The following is a 22,698-nucleotide window of genomic DNA, read 5'->3' as shown; positions in this document are numbered from 1 at the left end:
TTGCGGTATTACAGTCTTGTCACATAGTGTCGTAATGACTCCTTCTCTTTATTCTCACACCAATTAGGACTACATCTAATTTGCCTCTGGATTCCCAGGACATAGTACGTGGCTATCTGGTATATAATCAGTTTAGGGCCATTTGTTGAAAAACTACTAAGCTGAAGGAAAAAAATACATGAGTTCATTCATAGCGTGATTAACTAGCATGTGTGCAATGTCCATGGGAGTCAAGTGGGCTGGTGAGAAGAGAAATGTAGGTGGCCAGAGTAATAAAGGTGCCTTCTTTTCCAGTAAGGTAGAATGTTTTTTTTATCATGTCCACCCCTCCTTCCGTTTTCGCTTTATTTGAATATGTCTGCTCTCATTTTCTGTCCTTGCTTATAAGTTCCTTTGTTTTGTGGTGCTTTTCCTAGTCTCCTTCTTAAGTCATTTTATAGATACCTCAGCATTTCATTATTTTTAGCTTCTTGCTTCTTCTGTCACCTCTCTGTCTATCCTGCCATTCTAGCACTTTCTTTAACTCTACAGTGGTGTCAGGCACTTCAGTTTTGTGTAAAACTTAATGTCAGAAGCAGATTTTGGAGTTCCACTGTGTGAATCCAATTTACTCATGTTAGAATCTAGACCCCTAGATTTAAACAGATCATACTTTAGACTGAATCTACAAAATAAGTCTAGTATGACTTAGTTTCTCTAAGGTAATATCACGTGTCTTCTAAAACACTGTCAAGTTGCAGAGATGGAGTTCTCTGAAACCTTGCAACACCAAAATGTGTGCTTTACTCATTGTCTTCATGCCTTGTTTTCAGTGCCTTCATGTGAGGGTTGTCAGAATACCTTGCTGCGTGTACTTTGTGTGGAAATTGTAAGATACAGTTTTACTAAGTAAAATGGGACTAATTCCTTAATAATGAAAGGTTTTGAAGATAAAGACAAAGGGTGGTTGTTAAAGTTTCAAAATTTGGTTTTGTTCTGGAATGTGTACCATTTTGTAGTATTTTGTTTTATGTGGTTAAATATATTTGATTGGTTGACTTGGTTCATTTCAACTGACTATGTTGTTATGGAAATGCTATTGCTTTTGTAGTTTTGTATTATGAAAAGTAAGTGCTATTTTAGTTGTTGCCAATTATGAGCTTTTTAAAAAGCAACTGATCTTTCCCTCTTTTTTCTACCATTATTCCAGATGATTTTGATTTTTGCTTCTAAAACAAAGAGTTATTTGTGATCAATCTTTGGAAAAATTCATTTCAAAGTAATATTTCACTATCTTTGTATGTATTGCGTAAAACAAGTGGCCTGATGATCTGGCTAATTAAAATGAGGGGTAAAGACTGGAAAATAAAACTGAACAATATCCATTCAGTACACTTGGATGGATGTAAAGTGCTAGCTGGTTGCACTGTTATCCTTTATTCTCATAATTTTGCTTCTAGATCAATCAAAATTGATTTTATTTATCATATTTATGAGAACTTATAAATAGAGGTCTTTTTGTAGAATGAAGTTGTATACAAAAGACATATTCTCTGTACCTTTGTCTCTAATAACTGATTATTATTCGTTTTCTTTTATTTTTTGGATGGATGCTCTTTTCTTTTTGATGAGGACCAACTACTGGTCTAATTATGATGAGAATCAAGTGCTTATCAGATTTCTTTCAGTAACAAAAAAAATTATTATATGAAAGTTTATCAGATTTCCAAGTATAACTTATTTAATCTCTAGTATAGTCTGTACTACTTAATTTTTAATAAAGTTATTTGAAAAATCAGATTTTCTACTTCAAGGAATTATTATTTAGAATATAAAGTAAATTCCAAATGCAACTAGTATAAGTACTATCTGCTTCCCTTTAAAATCTAACATTTGTTGGGAAATATTTTATGTATTTATATCATTGAGGAAATGCATATATGATGGCACTCAGTCTCTTTATGTATTTTTGGCCAGAATTGTTCTCTGCACTTTTGTATTATGAATTTAAGTTGTTTTCAAATTCTGACTTTATGTTCTGGATAAAATTACGGATCTCTGTAAATATGTAAATATTAAGTACTTGATCAAAGAAGGAAGTATAGTGGTAGAAATGTACACTAACTGGTTTTTCTTTGTGTAACAGCACTGAAAAGAGACGCAGGGAACAAGAAAATAAATATTTAGAAGAGCTAGCTGAGTTACTGTCTGCCAACATCAGTGACATTGACAGTTTGAGTGTAAAGCCAGACAAATGCAAGATTTTGAAGAAGACAGTCGATCAGATACAGCTTATGAAGAGAATGGAACAAGGTAAAACAAAAACAAAAACCATTGCTGTATGCTTTGTTTTGAAGACCTTTATAATATGTGATTTTATTATTTTTATTATTAAGAAATTGCATTGAATTTCATAATATTATTAAAGAGACTTTTTTGTTTAGATGGTCTTTATTTTAGAAAATGAATCTGAGAGGCTTCTTGTTACAAAACCCTGGCTTATTAGTTTAACTTGAACACTTGTTGCCTTGAGGGAGGTTATGGAACCTGGTATCTCAGGGAACTGAGTCAGGAGACCTAGGCTGTGGGGTCAGACCCAAAGCTATGGCGAGACATCCTCCATCTGAATAATCAGCGTGTCTCTGCCTGGGCTCTGGGCGTGGGAAACAGTCTACGCTGAGAACACCCTGACTTCATTTTATGATTCATATTTATACTGTCCATATTCACTGGAGACCCCAGACTGCAAAACCCTTGGCAAAGAATTAAAGCAGACACAAAGGCAGAGTACTTTGGAAGAAAACTCTCCCACCTGGCCCCTTGGCATTACCAAAGAAAAAGTGCTTCAGAGGGTGACTTTATGCTAAAAAAAATTATATAACAAATGAGAGAACAATCTACAGTAAGTAGGAGCACAAATAACGAACAGAAGGAATAGACCTGAAAGAACTTCAGATGAATAGCAGCAGTGTGAAAAGATTATAAACAAATATATTTATAATGATTAAAGTCATAGGATTTTGATTTTATAAGCTGGAAAGTGGATAGTCCAGCTGAGGGGGCAGACAGGAGAAACTGGTATTTTAAGTCTCCAAAGGGGAGAGCCAGCAGTGGCTCTGTCTCCTCGCTGCCTCCTGCTAGAGGCGGGAGGACCCCTCTGGGGACCCTGAGGGTCCAAAGGAAAAGACAACAGACACTGACAGTTGGGAATGATCCCCACATGACAAAACCCATTCCCTGTCTTGCCCCCTCTATTCACACAGCCGCCGGTCAGCATTTTAGTACCTCACTCTTTAATACAAGTAAAAATCCACATATTTGAGCAAAGTCTGTAAAGTAAAAGAGAAAAAAATCAAGCAAACAGGAACAAAGGGAACTCAGAAAAAGTAGAGATAGCGCAGGGGGCAGAAGAAAATTTCAAACCATCAACCAGTCCCTCAGAGACAAAAAGGAAGATATTTCAACTATGAAACGATAATAAGATGCTTTAAAATAAAACCTTCAAAACACCAAATAACTTTTGGAACTTAAATCAGGATAGCTGAAATAAACTTTACCTCTTTACTTTGTTTTCTACTCTTTGCCTCCTCATACCCTCTACCTGACCATTCTAGGCACATTCTGCCTCAGGTCTTTACACTTTCTCTTCCCTTTGTCTGGAATGTTCTTTCCCAAATGTACACAAGGCTCATTCCCTCAACTTCTTTAATGTCTTTGTTCAAATACTTCTTCTCTATGAACTTGTCCGTAATTATCCTATCTAATACACACACATTCTCCACAACTTCCTTGATTTATTTTCCCCACAATGTTTTTACAGTAACTAATATATTACATGTTGTATTTGTTTACTGTCTGCTTACTCCCACTAGAGCTCCATGAGGGTGAGGATTTTTGTTTGTTTGTCATTGTGTCCGCATACCTAAAACAGTTCCTGGCTACACAGTAGACTTTCAGTGAATATTTGTTGAATAGATATTTTAAGAGTTTAAAGATAATGTGAAGAAATCCCTTAGAAAGTAAAATAAGGGGCGCCTGGGTGGCTCAAGTTCGTTAAGCGTCCGGCTTTGGCTCAAGTCATGATCTCACAGTTTGTAGGTTCGAGCCCCACGTCAGACTCTGTGCTGACAGCTAGCTCAGAGCCTGGAGCCTGCTTCGGATTCTGTATCTCCCTCTCTCTCTGACCCTCCCCTGCTTGTGCTGCCTCTCTCTGTCTCTCAAAAATAAATAAAAAGCATTTTTAAAAATTAAAAAAAAGAAAGTAAAATAAAAAGACAAATAGTGGAAGACAAGGGAAAGATGGGAAGTGTATAGGAGTAGTTCAGGAGGTGTTGCATGATTAATTTCAGAAAAAGAGAACACACCAAATAGAAGGGAGGAAATTATTAGAGTAGTGATACAAAACGAAAACAAAACGCTTCTCAGAATTATAAAGATGTGGGTTTCCAGATTGAAAGCACTCATGCCCAGCACAATGAATAAAAAAGAAAGGAAAAAAAAATCCTCACACCAATGCACAATTTTCAGACACCAGAGAGAAAAATACAAGAGAAAGAAAAAAATAACATACACCAGATTCAGCGTGTATCCAGATTTCTGAATAACAATACTGAATGGAAATTCATTTCTTTAAAAACGTTTATTTATCTGTTTTGAGAGAGAGAGAGCGTGCACACGAGCAGGGGAAGGGGAGGAAGAAAGGGAGGGGGGTGAGAGAATCTCAAGCAGGCTCCATGCCGCCAGCACAGAACCCGATGTGGGGGTCAAACTCACAAACCGTGAGATCACGACCTGAGCCAAAACCAAGAGGCAAACGCTTAACCACCTGAGCTCCCAGGTGCCCTGAGAATTCTAAACCCGGAATTCCGTGTGAATCGAAATGAGGTATGAGTGCAAAATAAAGACATTTTCAGACATTCGAAGCTTCAGTTCAAAAGTTACCTTCTGTATACTTTTTTCAGAAGTATCTTTCAAAACCACGGTAGCAAACCAAGAAAGAAAGGCATAGGATCTTAATCCAGGGAAACCATGGAATTTTAACAGAAGAAAGGTATACACTTGTGCATCAACCTAAAACGTAGCCAGTCCCAGGTGGAGCAAGTAGATAGAGGTCTCCAGGAGGAATATTTCCATGGGGGAAAAAATGGAACAGAGACTCAGAAGACCGACTCAATTGAGAGGAAGTTTTGAGCTCTGGGGAGCAGTTTAGGGATGAGGTAAACTCAAAAAAAAAAAAAAAAAAACCAAACACAAAATACGAGAAATGTAAACATGATAGCACGCACCTTGTCTCATTTGTGAACTGTATTTATGTAGCCACAGTAACACAGATATTAAATACTGATTGCTCTAAAAATTGTAACTATATTAGGAGGCTGGGAGGAGGGAGAAATGTGTGGGTAGAAGGTTGATGTGAGTAAGTTCAAGTCTTACTTTTCATGATAGCATGCCAACAGATTATGTCTATCACGGACATAATCAAGATGCAGCAAATAAACACGGGATTGAGAAACACGGAATGTCTTAGTTAAGATATAAGCTAGGGTGCTATAACAAGAGATCCAAAGTACAGTGGCTTTAACAAGATGATCTAGGTATGTGTCAGAGGTTGTGATTGCTTTCATCTTCTTTGCTGCACCATTGCTAGTGTATTGCCATTTTCCATCTGGCTAAACACAGCTCCCCGGTCCATACCCCTGCTGACAAGAAGGGGAAGGAAGAAGGTGGGAAAGCACGCTTCTTTCGTTTTAAGGACAAGACCCAGAAATTGCATGTCGCTTCTTTTCACATTCCTTGAGCCAGAAACTAGGTCACATAGCCACCTTAGGTTTTGCCTGAAATTTTAGATGTTTTGCTTTTCACACATAGTTATTTATTTGGACTTGATGGTTTGTGTTTTTTGACAAACTTGTTTAAAAAATAAAAACCTGTCTTAATGTTATAAACACATGGATTGATGAAGGAAGTACCTCTTAGAACTAAATGAGAAACTTCTATACCATAATAAAAAGGTAAATAACCAAGTTAGTAAATGGGCAAAGGCTCTGACTGAATACTTCTCAAAGACATATAATAAACAAAGGAAAAATATATCGGTATCATTAGCCATCAGAGAAATGCAAATCAAAACCACAGTGAGGTACCAGGATGGCTGTACTCAAAAAGACAGGCAAGTGTTGGTAAGGATGGAAGAAATTGGAACCCCCATACACTGCTGGTAGGAATGTGAAATAAAGTTGTGCAGCCACTTTGGAAAGCAGGCCAGTAGTTCCACAAAATGTTAAACATTGAGACACAGTATCATCCAGCAATTCCATTTGTAGGTATAAACCCAGGACAAGGGAAAGCTGTGTCCACACAATAACTTGCACACAAATGTTCATAGCAGCATTATTCACATGTAGCTGAAAAGTGGAAACAAGCCATATATCTGTCAGCTGACCAATGGTTAAGTAAAATGAGGTATGTATACTTATATAATGGAATAGTATCTGGCAGGAAAAAAAGGAATGCAGTACTGATAAGTGCTTCAATATGGATAAACCTTGAGAGCATACTAAGTGAAAGAAGCCAGTCACAAAGGACCACATACTGTATGACTCCATTTATATTAAATGTCCAGAATAGGCAAATCCATAGAGACAGAGCATAGATTGGCAGTTGCCTAGGGCTTGGGGGTATTGGGAAAATGAGAGTGACTGCTCAAGGGTACAAGGTTTCTTTTTAAGTTGATGAGTATGTTCTAAAATTTATTATGATAGTGGTTATATAACTCTGTGAATACACTAAAAAACATTGAATTGAATGCTTTATTTTTTTTAATTTTTATTTTTGAGAGAGAGAGTGAGTGGGGAAGGGGCATAAAGAGAGGGGAACAGGAAGCTCTGTGCTGACAGCATACAGCCCAATATGGGGCTTGAACTCACAAACCACAAGATCATGGCCTGTGCTGAAGGGCACTTAACCTTCTGAGCTACCCAGGCACCCCTGAATTATGTGCTTGTAGTGCATGAATGGGATACTATGTGAATTGTAAATCAGTAAAGCTGTTGTTATAAATACTATTTGAAATGACACTTTACACTCAATAGATGCACAAAAAAAAGTTTTTTTTAATTGTAATATCAATTGTCAGTGAGGATGCATAAAAACAAAAACCCTTGAATATTACTAGTGGTACATTCTCTTTAGAGAGCAATTTGTCAAACTTAGTAATGTCGAAAATACACAGACCCTATGATCCAGCAACTTCACTTTTAGTATTTACCCTAAGGAAACTCACACATGTACAAAAGAGGAAGTACTAAAAATAGTTTATTACAGCACTGTGTGTGGTAGTCAAAGGTCTGTCAGTAGTGGATTAGGAAGTCTATTAACTGAGGGTTATTCACATGATATAAACCACTTTAGATGAATAAATCAGATCTACATCAATGTGCTTAAATCTCAAACGTAATATTGCGTGGAAAAAGTAAGTTGGAAAAGTCTATATATACTTATGTAAACATTAAAACACAAAACAGTAAGGGTGGCTGGGTGGCTCAGGCAGTTGAGTGTCCGACTTCGGCTCAGGTCATGATCTCACAATCCTTGCCACTGTCAGTGGGAAGCCTGCTTTGGGTCCTCTGTCCCCCTCTGTCTGTGCCACTCCCCCACTGGTGCTCTCTGTCTCAAAAAAAAAAAAACATTTAAAAAGTAAATAAAACAGTAATATGTTGTTCATAAAATCATCCACATATATTTAAATAATAAAAACAGGTCTAGAAATTATACTGCCCTCAGAACACTGGTTATTTCTGAAAAGAGATGGAGAAGGAATGGTAGCAGACTGTTCTGTTTGCAACATTTTATTTTTTAAAAAAGGAAGGACCTGGAGCAAATGTTAACATCCATGAAAAATGAATGATGGCTATGTAAATGTATGCTGTGTCATTTTCTGTATTTTTTGGACTACATGAAATATTTCAATTTTTTTAAAGATTTTTTTATTTGTGAGTAGTCTCTATGCCCACCATGGGGCTGAAACTTAACAACCCCTAGATCAAGATCACGTGTTCCACTGACTGAACCAGCCAGGTGCCCCTGAGATATTTTATATGTTAACGTAAAAAAAATGAGTCTCTGTATTCAATGATACCATATTTGGTTTTTGGCTAACTAACTAACTAGTTTGACAGATTGGAAACTTATTTAAGTATGGTGCTGCTCTAAGATGATGGATGGCTTTTCCAACATCACTGCACAAAAGAATTTCAGATCATTTAGCAGTTACACAGTTTTATCAATCAGATCATCATGACATGAATGTGAAAGGTTAGCTAATTCATGCAGGCTCACAGAGGAAAAAGCATTTTTCACTCTCTTTTCAATGGCAGTTGATCAAATCAGAAAAGGAAAAAGAAAACTGGAGGAAATCATTCTTTTACAGTTCCTCATTTCTTTAAAACTTCTGGTGTAGACATTTTCAAAAGGCTTTTACATTTATACCATTTTCCCCGTTGGTAGAACACTGGACTTGATAGGTTGGAATTCAAATTCTCCTGCTGCCACTTATTAGTTATATTGCTTAATCTTTGTGACCCTCAACTTTGTCATCCATAAAGTGAATATAAATAAGATTAAATAATGTTATCAATAAATATCACCTAGATAATAAGTAAATGTTATTTGAATCTTAAATTATGCCAATATGGAAATGAGCCCTTCTTGGAGCATGACTTTTTGTTTCTTTATTATAGAGAAATCAACAACTGATGATGAAGTGCAGAAATCAGACATCTCGTCGAGCAGTCAAGGAGTGATAGAAAAGGAGTCCTTGGGACCCCTTCTGTTAGAGGTAGCTCCTCTCATTGATTTGTTCTAAGACAATTCGGTTTTTTCTTTATCTTTTATACCTTGCATCCAATTAATAAGTTATAAAACAAAGTAAGTTTTAAAGAACCTTTAATAAGTATTTTATTTTTTGTCCTATTTTGACAGTTGTTGCTATTTCAGAATGAAATGTGAATTATGAATATGAGAAACTTTCATAAAGGCATTCTACATAGTCAGATGGAAAACTGAAGCCTACTGGACGGCTTAGTCATTCGTTTCTGGGGTGGTTTGGACTAGTTGGAAATATTTAGCTCACTAGTGCTATCTATATGTCTGTAGAATTTCACTTTTGAGTAAGGGATCCCTCAACTTTATTTCAATAGGGGTTTTCCTGAAAAGATAACTGACCAAAATTTTTTAATGTTTATGTAAACACTGTGTGAGAACTTACTGTTTTAATAACCCTCTACCAAACTTTTTGAAGAACTTTTAAACTTGAATTGTTTCGTAATTACTGTGTAATTTTCACCCCAGCTTCTCCTATCTAACCTTCACCCCCTTTGTCTTCAACACACATGTTTTGTTTCCAAGCAGGCTCATCACCTTAAGTGATCCCTCTCACACATGAATGTTTAAGAACACGTGTGTATGGACACACTCATTCCCGACAGAGTAAATGGAAACTGAGTAGAACCGACTACCAGCCGGGCGTGTGTGTACGCATGTAACCGGGGAGGGGAGACTAACCACATGTGGTAGAGTCTGCTGTTTTTATGCCCTCTTCACAACCTCTTAGATTGACTTCATGGCACATGACCATGTTTTGGAAACAGTATTGTATCAAGTAGAGTAAAAATGTTTATGGTGGAATCTAGGTGGCACACATACAGATGTTAACTACAGAATTCTGTCAACTTTTCTGTATTCTGAAATTTTTAAATATAAGCTATTAGAGGAAAGTACATTAAAGGAAGAAAACACTCGCAGCTCATTTCCAACGTCCACCCCATCTCTTCCCTCTGCTTGGCCTCTGTCACCACCCCACCGCTTGGTGCACTTGGGCCCTTCCTGGAGACCTGACCTAGTGCAGCATTTACTGCTCATCTTCTCCACCTGCAGGAGGCTAGTCTTTCCATAACTTCCCTGTGTGGGTTCTATCTGTCTTCTTAGCGCCTTAGCCTCAGGACTCCCTTCAATTCATTACATATTTTACTAAATTTAGTTTCTGCATACAATGTCTTTTGAGATACTGATAAGTACAAGATACACAGGTTCTTGAGATTTGTGGAGTTCCTCTAGGTAAATGATGATCATTGAAATCCTAGCTTCACCTCACATTCTTCAGAAACCACAGAGATCAACAAGGAGAGCAAGTGGATTATTAACAAACTGAACGTAGCACAACTCGAGACAGAGACTATTACTACCGCTACTGTGATTTATATAAACGTTCACCATTGCCGTGTGAGAAAGGTCCATGATGCTTTAGCATAAAAGGAAAATGACAGGAAAACATCCTTTCAAGACTAGTATAAAAAGAAAACAAAGTAGGAATATTTCTTTTAGCTGATGAAATTATTACCCCAAAAATCACCGTGAATCAAAAGAAAGCTGTAACATAGCATCACACATGAATTGGATGTCATTAGGACAGCATTTTCAAATATGAAAAGGCACATCAAGTTAGAAATCCCAAAATCTAAGAATAGAAATATATTCAGGTTTTGACTTCAAGGAGCTAATAATATTTTTATTTATGGGCTACAATAATGTGAAACAGACTGCAAAATAGAATTACTAACTTTTACAGACTTCAAGATCACCTCCATTGACAATCTTTCCTGTGCCTTCTTTTATATCCCCCGGCCCCATCCTCATCTCAAACTTTATAGAGTCTAATGCACGGCAGCTAAGAGAAATGATGAAAAGCCACCGTAAGACTGTCGATTCATTAAGGCTGAGTTTAGAGCTGTACTATTTGGTAAGATAGCTGTTAGTCGTGGCTATTTAAAGCTAAATAAAATTAAAAATTCAGTGCTTCAGGAACACCTGAGTGGCTCAGTCTGTTGAGCATCCAACTCTTGATTTGGGCTCAGCTAATGATCTCAGGGTCATGGCATTGAGCCTTTTGTTGGGCTACACGCTGAGCATGGAGTTTGCTTAAGATTTTCTCTGTCTCTTTCTCTCTCCCTCCCACCCTCTTTTTCTCTCTCCCTGCCCCTCTTTTTTGCTCACCTGTTTCTCTCTCTCTCTCTCTCAAAAAAAGAATATATATATGCTTCAGTCTCACCAGCCACATTTATTTTTTATGTTTATTTATTTTTGAGAGAGAGACACACAGAGCGCAAGCAGGGGAGGGACAGAGACAGAGGGCGACACAGAATCTGAAGCAGGCTCTGAGCTGTCACCACAGAGCCTGACGTGAGGCTCAAACTCATGAACCGCGAGATCATGACCTCAGCCCAAGTCGGACACTTAACCGATTATGCCACCCAGGTGCCCCATCACCAGCCACAATTAAAGTGCTCAGTGCCCATATGTGGTTAGTGACTATTGGACATGCAGATATAGAAAATCTCTGTCATTACAGAAAGTTCTCTGTGGCAACATTGGTGTGGAGGGACTTGCTCAGAGGAAGGTGTGCAGATCTGAAAAGTAAGCGAATATCTACCATCTATGAGGAACTTCGCTACACTGGAAGTTCCCTCCTCATCCACCCCCCTCCCTTTTAAATGTAAAGGAGCATGAATTACGAAGGAAGATCCTGAAGGAGATTTCTTCACATTTAAAGGGAGAGTGGTGGTATTAGACTTTATTCAGATCTTTGTTGTTTGCCGCAGAGGAGGTACTCCTCCGTTTTTTGCTGTCCTCATTGTCCATTCCCTGTGTTATCTAAGTTCCTCTGCCTCCTGTTCACAGCTCTGCATATGTGACTGTAGCTTCTTACCTCCTGCTGCTTCCCAAGAAAAATTCCGTTTTAGCCATGGAGGCCTCCCTATACCTTACCCTGCACTCAGGCCTCCTTACCTCACTGTGTGCCATTCCCTACATTGCCCTGTGCCTCTTGACACTGTTCGGCATCCAGTCCCACTTTCCTGTTGCCTCCTTCGCAGAACTATCTCCACTCCTGTCTGGCTAGGCCTCAGCCTCTTCCTCAGGTTTCTCTTTCTTAGCCTGCCTCTTAAATGTCAGCATCCTTCCGGGTTCTGGCCTTGGCTCTTTTCCGTTTTTTATTCTGTGCGCATTTCCCGAGCAGTTTCATCCACGCCTATGTCTGTGTCCGTGGGATGTATTCATGTATGTGTGCACACATGTAAATATGTGTAAATTATCGATTAGGGTTCTCTGATTTCAAGCAATTCTGACCAAATGAAGGAAATATAAATTTGTCAGAGTGCTATTGGGTATCCCAAAACGATGCTTGACAGTGAGATGACACCAACTAAATCAGAGGCTAAAAGTCAGATACTGTACGAATGGTTTCTTAGAAAGACCCATCTGGGCAGTGCCCTGCGGTACTATGAATGCATTCCAGCTATATTCCATCTCTCTGTGATTCTCCTCAAGGTTCCCATTTAGGTTGGAAGTCTCCCAATGGCCTGATTAAGAATCTCACAAGATTTTGTTTAATTGGGAAGAAGTAACTCCCCAAAGGAAATCAGATAGTCTGTGGAAGGGGAAAAGATAATTATAGTTAAGAAAAAATAAACAAAAAGCCAAATGATACTGTACATACCTATAAATTGCCAATGTCTGCCTTAAACTCAGATCTCTCTTTGGTTTCTCTTACATTCTATCTTGCTGCCTTTTGAATATCACCATCTGAATGTTCCTTAGTCATTTCAAATATAACAATTCTGGGGCACCTGGGGTGGCTCAGTCGGTTAGGCATCTGACTCTTGATTTCAGCTCAGGTCATGATCTTATGGTTTGTGAGATCGAGCCTTGCATCGGGCTCTGTGTTGACAGCATGCAGCCTGCTTGGGATTCTCTCTCCCCCTCTCCCTGCCCCTCCCTAACTCATGTGTACATTCTCTGTCTCAAAATAAATACACTCTAAAAAAAAAAAAGGGAAAATGTTTTTGTTAAAAAAAAATATAATACTTCTAAAACTAAAGTATGATCTGTCCCTTTACTACCTGCCTAAAAATAAGGGGGGGTGCCAATAGTAAAGACTAGATTTCTTTACCCCTTGAGTCCACTTCCTAAGAGAAAGGCGCCTGTCTACCAGAACCCTCACCTCTTTAATGAAGGATCGCCCAGGATGCTCGTTCCCACAGCTGTTACAGGTCTCCAAATGCTGTGTCCTCTGCCTGTGTCAAATTCTTTTCTATCACTTCCACTGCCATTTCCTTAATTCAGGCTCTGGTTTGAACTGGAGTATCACAGTAGCATTGCAACTGTTCTCGCTTCCAGTCTGCATGCCACACCCACGTCCAGAAGGATCTTTGTAAAAGCAGATCACGTCACTCCCATGCTTAAAACATTGCATTTGCCTTCAAGAAAATGCCCATTGCCTTTAGAATAAATTCCTTTTTTGTTTTCTTTGAAGATTAAAAAAAGTTTTATTATTATACATAACGCAAATATAACAAGTGCATACAGGTGATTTTTTTTTAACCTCTGAGCCGTTTCCTGTGCTTCGAATGGCCTTTGCACCTGCGTTACTACTCTGTGTCTTCGAAGACTTCACTCAGGTGTAAGTATGGCCTCCTCCCTGGAAACCATACTGGTGACAGTGTCCCTTTGCCCCACTTCAAGTGCTTCAATCTGTGCTTACCCTTTATGAATCCCTCTACTGTGCTATTCATAACTATGCATACTTGGCATTTTCCCTTCAGAGTCTGTAAAATTGTTGAGAGTTTTGTGTTTTATTCCCAAAATTGTGTCTATTAACTGGCACTTAGGTGATAGTCAGTGAAGCTAGCGGAGTCATTTAAAGGTGCTGTGAGAAGCCGCGGCCGCTGTGAGACACAGGGTGGTCAGGAGAAAAAACCCTCAGATTGATGATGTTGTACCGAATGGACAGACGCTTGTTCTCTCCTGTGTGCAGCTCAGTGCAAGACCAGCTGTCGGGACGTGAGAAGCAGGAAAGTTCCTTTCCAGAAGAACACTTGGACGTTAATTATATGCACAACATAGGAGGGAAACTTGTAGAATAAGTGTTAGCAGATTGTATTAGTCAGACATACTTGAAGAAAACAGAGATGTTTGTCTATTCATAGGAATAGTCTCAAAGAATATTCCTTAAAACATTTTGACATGTGAGATTTTGAGTGATCATCTACTATTTCATTCTCATACTTAAACAGTTTTTATAAGCATATATATCATTTGTAATTAAAAGAAAAACAACAACAAAAAGTAGGCATTTCCAGCCAGAGACAGGCTGTCTGTCTCTCAGGAGTAGGATCAGCAGGACAATTCCGTGAGCACGAGGGAGTCTTTGCAATCCTGTTTTCCATGCCAGCCTTTTCTGGGGAAGCTCTAAAGTAATATGATGCCCCAGACTTCACAGAGGAAATGATGAGGCCATGTAACTGAGGCCAAGCAGGGACCTGGTGAAAGTTCTGCACTCCCTGAGGGCTGATCAGCTGCATATTCCAGGGGCCAGTTACTAGAATAACTTCCCAGCCTGGCAGTGAAGTCAGGTACAGTCAGTGGGAGGGGAACTTGGAGAAGCCCCAGTAGGTCTGTGGAAAAAAATACTGCAGGGACTCCAGGCCTGCTATGATGAAGGTGAACTTTTAAGTCCTTTGGATTTTTCAATTACTTTAAAAGTAATTGCACCAGATAGTCCTGGTGAATCGCTGGGCCTTGCTGAGGCTGGATACGGAAGCCACCACTGGTTAGTGTTCAGATTGGACAGAGGTGATCCCAGGAGTGGGTCTTGGTCTCTTCCATTTTCTCTGCACATAACAGGCAACATCCAAAGATATCCAAAGACAGACATGGAAAGTGAAGAAAAAGCAAGAGAGAGAGGAGCTGTGGCTTTCAGGATAGACAGGGACATCGAGGAGGCAGAGAGGGAGGAGCCATGAAAGATGCCCTGAAAACCAGGTGAAAAAAGGAGACGGTAGTGCTGAGGAAGCAGGGTACTGTGGCCCTTGGAATCGGTTTGCCACAAACAATCAGATTTTACCTGCCGGTCTTTTTCTTGCTCTAAATTATGACAGTTATTCCCAAACTGTTCTTGATTGAACTCTTTGGAGAGATCAAAAATAAGATAAAGTAAGTGAATTTGTATTTACACTGAATCAGTTAATAGCTAAGAACATTTTAAGTAATTTTTATATCTACTTTTTAAAAATTGGTATATCTGTATTTCCATTGTTCCTATTTTCGTATAACCTGCTATGAAATTTATAGCTAAGCTTTAAAAAAAGTTAAGTAGAAATGAGGGTGCTTTCCTATGCTCTTGTAGACAAAAATAGTTTAGCAAAGGGTTTTTTCTGGTGTCGAGGTGTTTAGATCATTAATCACATCCCAAGGTTTTTATTGACATTCTATCTTCCTTGATCTCAAACAGTGATTCTTCCAAAGTAATCAAAGGATACTGCAGTATCACATTAAAAAATTAGTTTAAAGCACACTAAAACTGGATAATTTTTGAACAGGTAAAAAGTTCTGTTTGTAAATGTTTAAACTGAGAAGAGAAGGTTTACAAGTACGTAACTGGGGCCATTTTGACAACAAAGTCACAACTATGGGACATTTCAAAACATTTCCAAGGAGTCTCATATGCAGTCTCTATAGCACGGGTGTCTCTTTGAAAGGTAGTTTCTTTCTTATTCATTGTTTAAATTTCATCTTTACCCAGGAGGGACAAAAAAATTTTTTTAAATAGTTTATTGTCAAATTGGTTTCCATACAACACCCAGTGCTCTTCCCCATAAGTGCCCTCCTCCAACACCACCACCTCTTTTCCCCCCTCCCCCTTCAACCCTCAGTTCATTTTCAGTATTCAGTAGTCTCTCGAGTTTTGCATCCCTCTCTCTTCCCAACTCTCTTTCCCTCTTCCCCTCCCCCTGGTCCTCCATTAGGTTTCTCCTGTTCTCCTGTTAGACCTATGAGCGCAAACATATGGTATCTGTCCTTCTCCGCCTGACTTATTTCGCTTAGCATGACACCCTCGAGGTCCATCCACTTTGCCACAAATGGCCAGATTTCATTCTTGCTCATTGCCATGTAGTACTCCATTGTATATATAAACCACATCTTCTTGATCCACTCACCAGGTGATGGACATTTAGGCTCTTTCCATGTTTTGGCTATTGTTGACAGTGCTGCTATGAACATTGGGGTACACGTGCTCCTGTGCACCAGCACTTCTGTATCCCTTGGGTAAATCCCTAGCAGTGCTGTTGCTGGGTCATAAGGGAGTTCTATGGATAGTTTTTTGAGGAACCTCCACACTGTTTTCCAGGGTGGCTGCACCAGTTTACATTGCCACCAACAGTGTAGGAGGGTGCCTGTCTCTCCACACCCTTGCCAACATCTATAGTCTCTTGATTTGTTCATTTTAGCCATTCTGACTGGCGTGAGGTGGTATCTCGGTGTGGTTTTGATTTGTGTTTCCCTGATGATGAGTGATGCTGAGCATCGTTTCATGTGCCTGTAGGCTGGAGGGACAAAATTAAGTGTGTTTATTATTTGGAAAACATCTGCTAGGTAACATATTATCATTACCACCTGTCATCCGAGAAAAGGTCAACAAATTTGGGACACTTGCCTTTTTAAAAAAGAAAAATGAATAGCCCATAATATCATTAGCTCTTTTAAGAATTTTGCCACAGAGAACTAGACACTTCTGGGTGATAACAACAGATTTTCATTGTCATTTTATGTCTTGTTACAAAATCCTCTAAATGTTCTCTTTTTTAAAGGTCTTGATTTTACTGTTAGTATATATCCTATAGCAAGTAAACTGCAATATATTGCAATAAATGGAGAGATTATAAGTAAGTAAGGTGCCACCCTGCTCAGCCTCTGCTTTCTGGGTTCATGGTTTGCGGTGTGTGACTGTCTAGACTGAGCTGAGCTACCAGGGTTTTCAGTATGTTTATTAAGCTGAATTTCTTCTTTATATTTTAGATTATACTAGAAAGAGGTTCTGACTTTTTCCCTGCATTTCTGTGGATATAATGCTCCCCTTAGGGCATATGTATCTCCCCTTCTGAAGACCTCTAGCTTTGTTTCAGAGTGTAGGAGGCCTTCTGTGATTTGGCTCCTGTCTGCTGCTCCAGACTTATTTCCTGACATGAGCCTGTCTTGTACCATGTACTCCAACTCGACTGCTTTTTTGTACCTTAATGCACCACATTCTCCCTTCTGCCTAGAATGTTCTTCCCTCATTCCTCTTCCCCTCCTCTACCATGCCCTGTAAAACTCAGGTAGGGGTCTGTAAATAGCCTTCCTGTGCCCCCTCCACCCCAACCCCAAATTAGGTATTTTTTCTTGTGCTCACAGAATACTTGGTGTATGTCCCTGACACTGCATTGCTGGTATTTTATTATGTTTATGTGTCTCTCTACCATTGTACCACAAGTTCCTTGAGGGTAGAGATGGGGTCTTACTTTACCTGTAGTTTGGAGATGTTTATTACTGAATGAATATCAATTACTTACTTCACATCTGCTACCATGAAGTTCCTCTCTAAGGAAGAGGGTTGGTATATTACTTCACGCCCGCTGTGCATGCTGTACATTCCTCCAGAGTCTGTTTCAAGATCCTAGCCCTCCCTGGAGAACATTCAATATTAAATCTTCTTCTCAGTCTTCCCCTTTTCTTAATTTGACATCTATTTCTGATCTCTTTGTCAATAGAGAAATGTATGTGTTTATTTTTCTTTTATTTTTTAACCTCTTAACCTCCTAATAGTTTTTTTTTTTCTTTCTTCTTTTTTTTTTCCGCTTTGCAGGCTTTGGATGGGTTTTTCTTTGTTGTGAACTGTGAAGGGAGAATTGTGTTTGTGTCGGAGAATGTGACCAGCTACTTGGGTTACAACCAGGAGGAATTGATGAATACCAGTGTCTACAGCATTCTGCATGTCGGGGATCATGCAGAATTTGTGAAGAATCTGCTACCCAAGTCACTAGGTACAAAGCAATGTGTTTTTCAAAAGAAATAAATTCACTGTAGCTATTTCTTACATTATGTAATTATTATAGTATGTTACATAGTATTATTCTGAAATAAATTCTAACATATTAAAAATATTTTTAAATTTAATTTTGGGTTTAAAAATTTTTTTTAATGTTTTATTTATTTTTGAGAGAGAGGAGAGAGAGAGACAGAGAGAGAGAGAGACAGAGAGACAGAGAGACAGAGAGACAGAGAGACAGCATGAGCACAGTCACAGTCTCCTTTGAGAGGGAGACACAGAATCCCAAGACAGGCTCCAGGCTCTGAGCTAGCTGTCAGCACAGAGCCCGACGTAGGGCTCGAACCCATGAACCAAGAGATCATGATCTGAGCCGAAGTCGGACGCTTAACCCCCCAGGCGCCCCTAACTTCAGTTTTGACAACATATTTACTGAGATGTAAATATGAAGGGAGAGTATCATCACCTCGCTGGTAGAGAGCATTCCTTTTATCCTGTTCCTCCAGCTTATGACCCAATCATGTGACAGTGGTGAGAAGCAGGGCAGCCAGTGCCACTAGAAGCTTCTGCTTGAAATTCTTTGTTTTCAGTTTCGATTATGCCCAAGGAAGAGACAAATATATATCCTTCCCGCCACCCTGCTCAAAAGGGAAAAAAAAGGAGGAAGGGAGGGAGAAATGTACTGTTCTATTCCGTATGTATTAAAGTCAGTATTTTTGGATGTTAAGTGGTTTCAACTCAGATGTTCCAGGTATGATTGGGCCAGGTTGTTTGCTGACAAAGGAGCTTAGCTGAGAGGACGGATGGGGTCTGAGTCCCAACCTCTGTTCCATTTGCTGCTCTGTGTGCCTATTCTGTAACTTCTGTGTGGGTTTGAGCCCCGCGTCGGGCTCTGGACTCATAATGTGGAGCCTGCTTGGGATTCTCCCTTTCCCTGTTTCTCTGCCCCTTCCCCGTGTGTTTGCGTGCATGTGCATGCACTCTCTAAATAAATAAATAAATAAATTATAAAGATGGTGCAGAGATCAAATAATTAACCTGAACCTCACAGCTAGCTCATAGCAGAACCAAGACTCCGTCCTCCAGTACAGGTTTGTCTCTGTGATTTTCTGTGACACTCTAACAGTTACAAGGTGACGAGATAGTCAAAAGGAAGGTCAATGAAGGGGATAAAGTAAACTGTTGGGAATGGTGAGGAAAGAGCCTTAAACACCTCCCGTGGTTTGAATGGAACATTGTAACTGGGAAGTGGTGTCCCTTCACAGTGATTGTCATTTGAAATGTACAGACCTGTTTTCTAGAACTGAATTCTGTTTTCTTATACCCAATCAGGTAACACTTATGTTTAACAATCCTTCTTATGTCATAACTTATTGATTATGCACTATATTTGAGGCAGTGTGGCATATAAACTGTGCAAATAAAATAAGGTATAAGAAGAATGGTTATGAGAAGCCAAGGTTAGTCTCTGTCTATTGTAAATATTTTTTTGAGTCACAGTCTCCTTTGAGAAACTTTGAATACTCTCCCCCAAAAAAGGTGCACATGTCCAGAGGTCCATCCTTAAGAAGACATGCCTGCCAGGTTAAAACTCCTGCTTACCAATGGATCTGTGCTTTCCAATCAGTTTTCCATTTCCAGGAGGCAACTGGAAACAAATGGGAAAGTGCATTAATTAACTGATTGTAAAAACCTGGGCAAAAGAGCTAGGAAGGTATAAATTTTTAATTTTGTCTTTAACTGTCTGTAAAGACTGTTAATGAGTTAGGAATTTGTAAGGAATTATTTTTGAGGGGGGGAAGTCCTATAGAATCTCTCAGTCTTCTAGTGGGTAGGCATTTAGATTTGCTAAAGAAGATAAGCATACTTTTGCCTCAGGATAATGTGAGACCTGATGAGATCTTTTCATCTGAGTGTCTGACGAAGCATATGGCTGAAGGTATGCCTTTTGTATCTTCCTAGTTTTTCACCTTACTCACGGACATATAATCAATTTTTCTTCCACAGTAAATGGAGTTCCTTGGCCTCAAGAGGCAACACGACGGAATAGCCATACCTTTAACTGCAGGATGCTAATTCACCCTCCAGATGAGCCAGGCACCGAGAACCAAGAAGCTTGCCAGCGATATGAAGTAATGCAGTGTTTTACTGTGTCACAGCCAAAATCAATCCAGGAGGACGGAGAAGGTAAAACAAAGGGTGATTTTAAGGTGTTTGATTGCTTTTTCCATGGCTTTAAAGATCAAGGAGGTAATTGATTATAAATAGCCTTTTTCAGATAGTATTTTTGGTCACTATATTATGTATCATAGTGGCTCTTCAGTTTACTATGTATTTATTAATACTTAAGAAAAAGCAAACTGCCAACATCTAGACTCACCCCTTTGAAATGCCCCCAAACTCTCAGTTTGAAGCTGGCATTCCCACTAAAATGTCAAATTCAAACCAACTTGCTGCCTAGAAATAAGAGACGTAGCTAACTGCTGCCAGTTGGAAATGTACCAGATATAGCAGGCTGTTGAACAGCTCTGATTTTTAGAAAGTTTCAAGTTTAGAGTGTGGGGAACATTGGAGAATAGAGTTAGCATTTTTGAGGCCATACAAGGTAATTTATAAGGAGAAAGCTTATGAACAGATGAAAACACAGCTGAAGCTCTAATATGAACATGGTATCAACATGGCATTGATTAAAATCTGACAGTGGATGAGTTTTCCATGTGAACTAGGCTGAGCTAAGTTAAGAACACCACTAATTGGAAACTGGAGTAAGGACTAGGGAAAGTAGTAGATGAGAAGTTAATCAGATGCAAAAAAAAAGGCCATGCATGCAGGCTTCAGTCATGAATGGGTGCCACAGTCAACTGAGGGGTTTTTGTAAAATACCGGTGCCAGTGCCAGCCTGTCTTATGTGACTGAAGTTCATGTTTAGCTATGTGATGTTGTGTGTAGCACTCAAAAACACTGGAAATGAGTCCTAACAACATGAAGTCCTTAATCAGAGGCAAAAATGATGTTTCTTCAGAAAGAGTTAAATGTTTTTGTCATATGGTAATTATTATTTGCACAGTGGTTATAAGAATAATATTTGTGACCATAAAGTACTGATAAGTAGAGGAAATTGGCTAAAGAGTGTATTTAAAAAAATCACTGTGTTGCTTAAATCTAGTGAAAACTCCTTCTTCAAGTTACCATGTGAGTACACAGATGCACCTGTCTGCGCTGGTTTATGTCAGAACATTCAACGCAAAGGGATAATGAATGCTAACTAGGTCTCTACCTGGAGCTGCCAGTTTTTGGGCCCCAGCAATTTGATCTCTAATATATTATTAGATCAGAGTGGCTCCGATATTGTGTCAGACCCTGTAACGTGTTGTTTTTATAAAAACCATGAATGGCAAATGATAGATGTGAACTGTTTTCTGTCCTTTTCTCTTCCCCTTCCCTTTCTTGTTTTGGGCAGATTTCCAGTCGTGTTTGATTTGTATTGCACGGCGATTACCTCGGCCTCCAGCTATGACAGGCGTTGAATCCTTTATGACCAAGCAAGACACTACAGGTACTAACTGCAAAGTTCAGAATTATGTCCAGAATTTTGTGTTCTCCTGTTCTCTGCCATTCAGCTTCTGTTCACTGGTCTTATGCAAAAAATACTTTAAATGATAGTCTTGATCTTGTGCGTTTTATTTTTATTTTATTTTTTATTTTTTTAAGATTTTACTTTTCAGCAAACTCCACATCCAGTGTGGGGCGCGAACTCATAACCTCAAGATCAAGAGTCCCATGCTTCATCAACCGAGCCAGTAACATGCCCTGTTGATCTGGTGCATTTCGGATGCTATAATCATTGTCATGGGCAGGGTACTGGGGAGAATATTATAACTATTCACATATTGTTTTAGTTATAAATTATTTTTCATGATCGTGGAATAAAACCTTCAAAGAAACTTGGCAATGTAGATGTAAATATATTTATTTATAAATGGTGGCTTTAACATTATGCTTAAATGTAGCTAGCTATTTCTTTTTATTTCTTTTTCTTTAAATGTATTCAGCACATACTGATCAAGTGCCTAGAAGTACCTATCACTGTGTGTGACTATTCAGGGTATACACGGCTGAGCCAGAAATCAATAACATAATTACAAATTGTGGTGCATTTTATGATGGTAAAGGTGTGAGATGGCAAAAGGGAAACTAATAGGGAGAACCTATTTTTTAAATTAATTCCTTAACCAGTGCCTGAGGAGCTGATATGAAGGCCCAAGCTCCAAAGGATGAGGCGGTGCAAGCTCCGCACAGGGTTGGGGGGTGGCGAGGAAGGTCCTGGTGTGGCCGGAGCACTCCTGATTGAGGGGGGAGAGCTGCGAAGGCCTGGGGTGTGTCACGGGGGCCGAAGAAAGGCAGCAGAGCCCAGCCTAAGTAACAGCAGGACTGCCGGAAAGCAAGGCCCTCTTGGTAAAGGCCTGCCTCAGATTTGATTTTCGGCAAAAACAACCTGTTGTTGTTCTTCACAATCTTATGTAGCATTTTCCATACGTTACGTGATCTTCACTTTGAACACATCAAGTTTCATACGTTTACATCAGAGTGAGGTATGTATCACTTACCTCTCTCACTTGAAAATAGGGATAAGATACTACAGATACTTTTTTAAGCAGGCCAGGATTTAAACAGTCATTTCCATGGAATTTTATTCTTTGTGAAAATTTAGTTTTAATGTACTGTTTGACCTTTACTGTTATTTATAAAATTTATTAACATTTGATACAATAATTAATTTTTTAGTCCCAGAAATCAAATAT

The 22,698-nt window shown here is 39.1% G+C and overlaps 1 protein-coding gene across 2 annotated transcripts in view; it reads left to right on the top strand.

The window, feature by feature from the left end:
* Positions 1-22,698, top strand: part of NCOA1 (nuclear receptor coactivator 1) — a 236,954-nt gene that overhangs the window by 155,427 nt on the left and 58,829 nt on the right. For both annotated transcript variants that reach the window (XM_029938200.1, XM_029938201.1), the window contains 5 exons: positions 2,126-2,292; positions 8,718-8,815; positions 17,714-17,891; positions 19,904-20,083; positions 21,357-21,452. In XM_029938200.1, the coding sequence (XP_029794060.1) occupies positions 2,126-2,292; positions 8,718-8,815; positions 17,714-17,891; positions 19,904-20,083; positions 21,357-21,452 (719 nt within the window). The remainder of the gene's footprint in view (positions 1-2,125; positions 2,293-8,717; positions 8,816-17,713; positions 17,892-19,903; positions 20,084-21,356; positions 21,453-22,698) is intronic.

The sequence above is a fragment of the Suricata suricatta genome, chromosome 4 (genome assembly GCF_006229205.1).
Source record: "Suricata suricatta isolate VVHF042 chromosome 4, meerkat_22Aug2017_6uvM2_HiC, whole genome shotgun sequence".
Taxonomy (NCBI): Eukaryota; Metazoa; Chordata; class Mammalia; order Carnivora; family Herpestidae; genus Suricata; species Suricata suricatta.
Note: the sequence above shows the minus strand (reverse complement) of the source record. Positions and strands in the feature narration are given on the sequence as shown.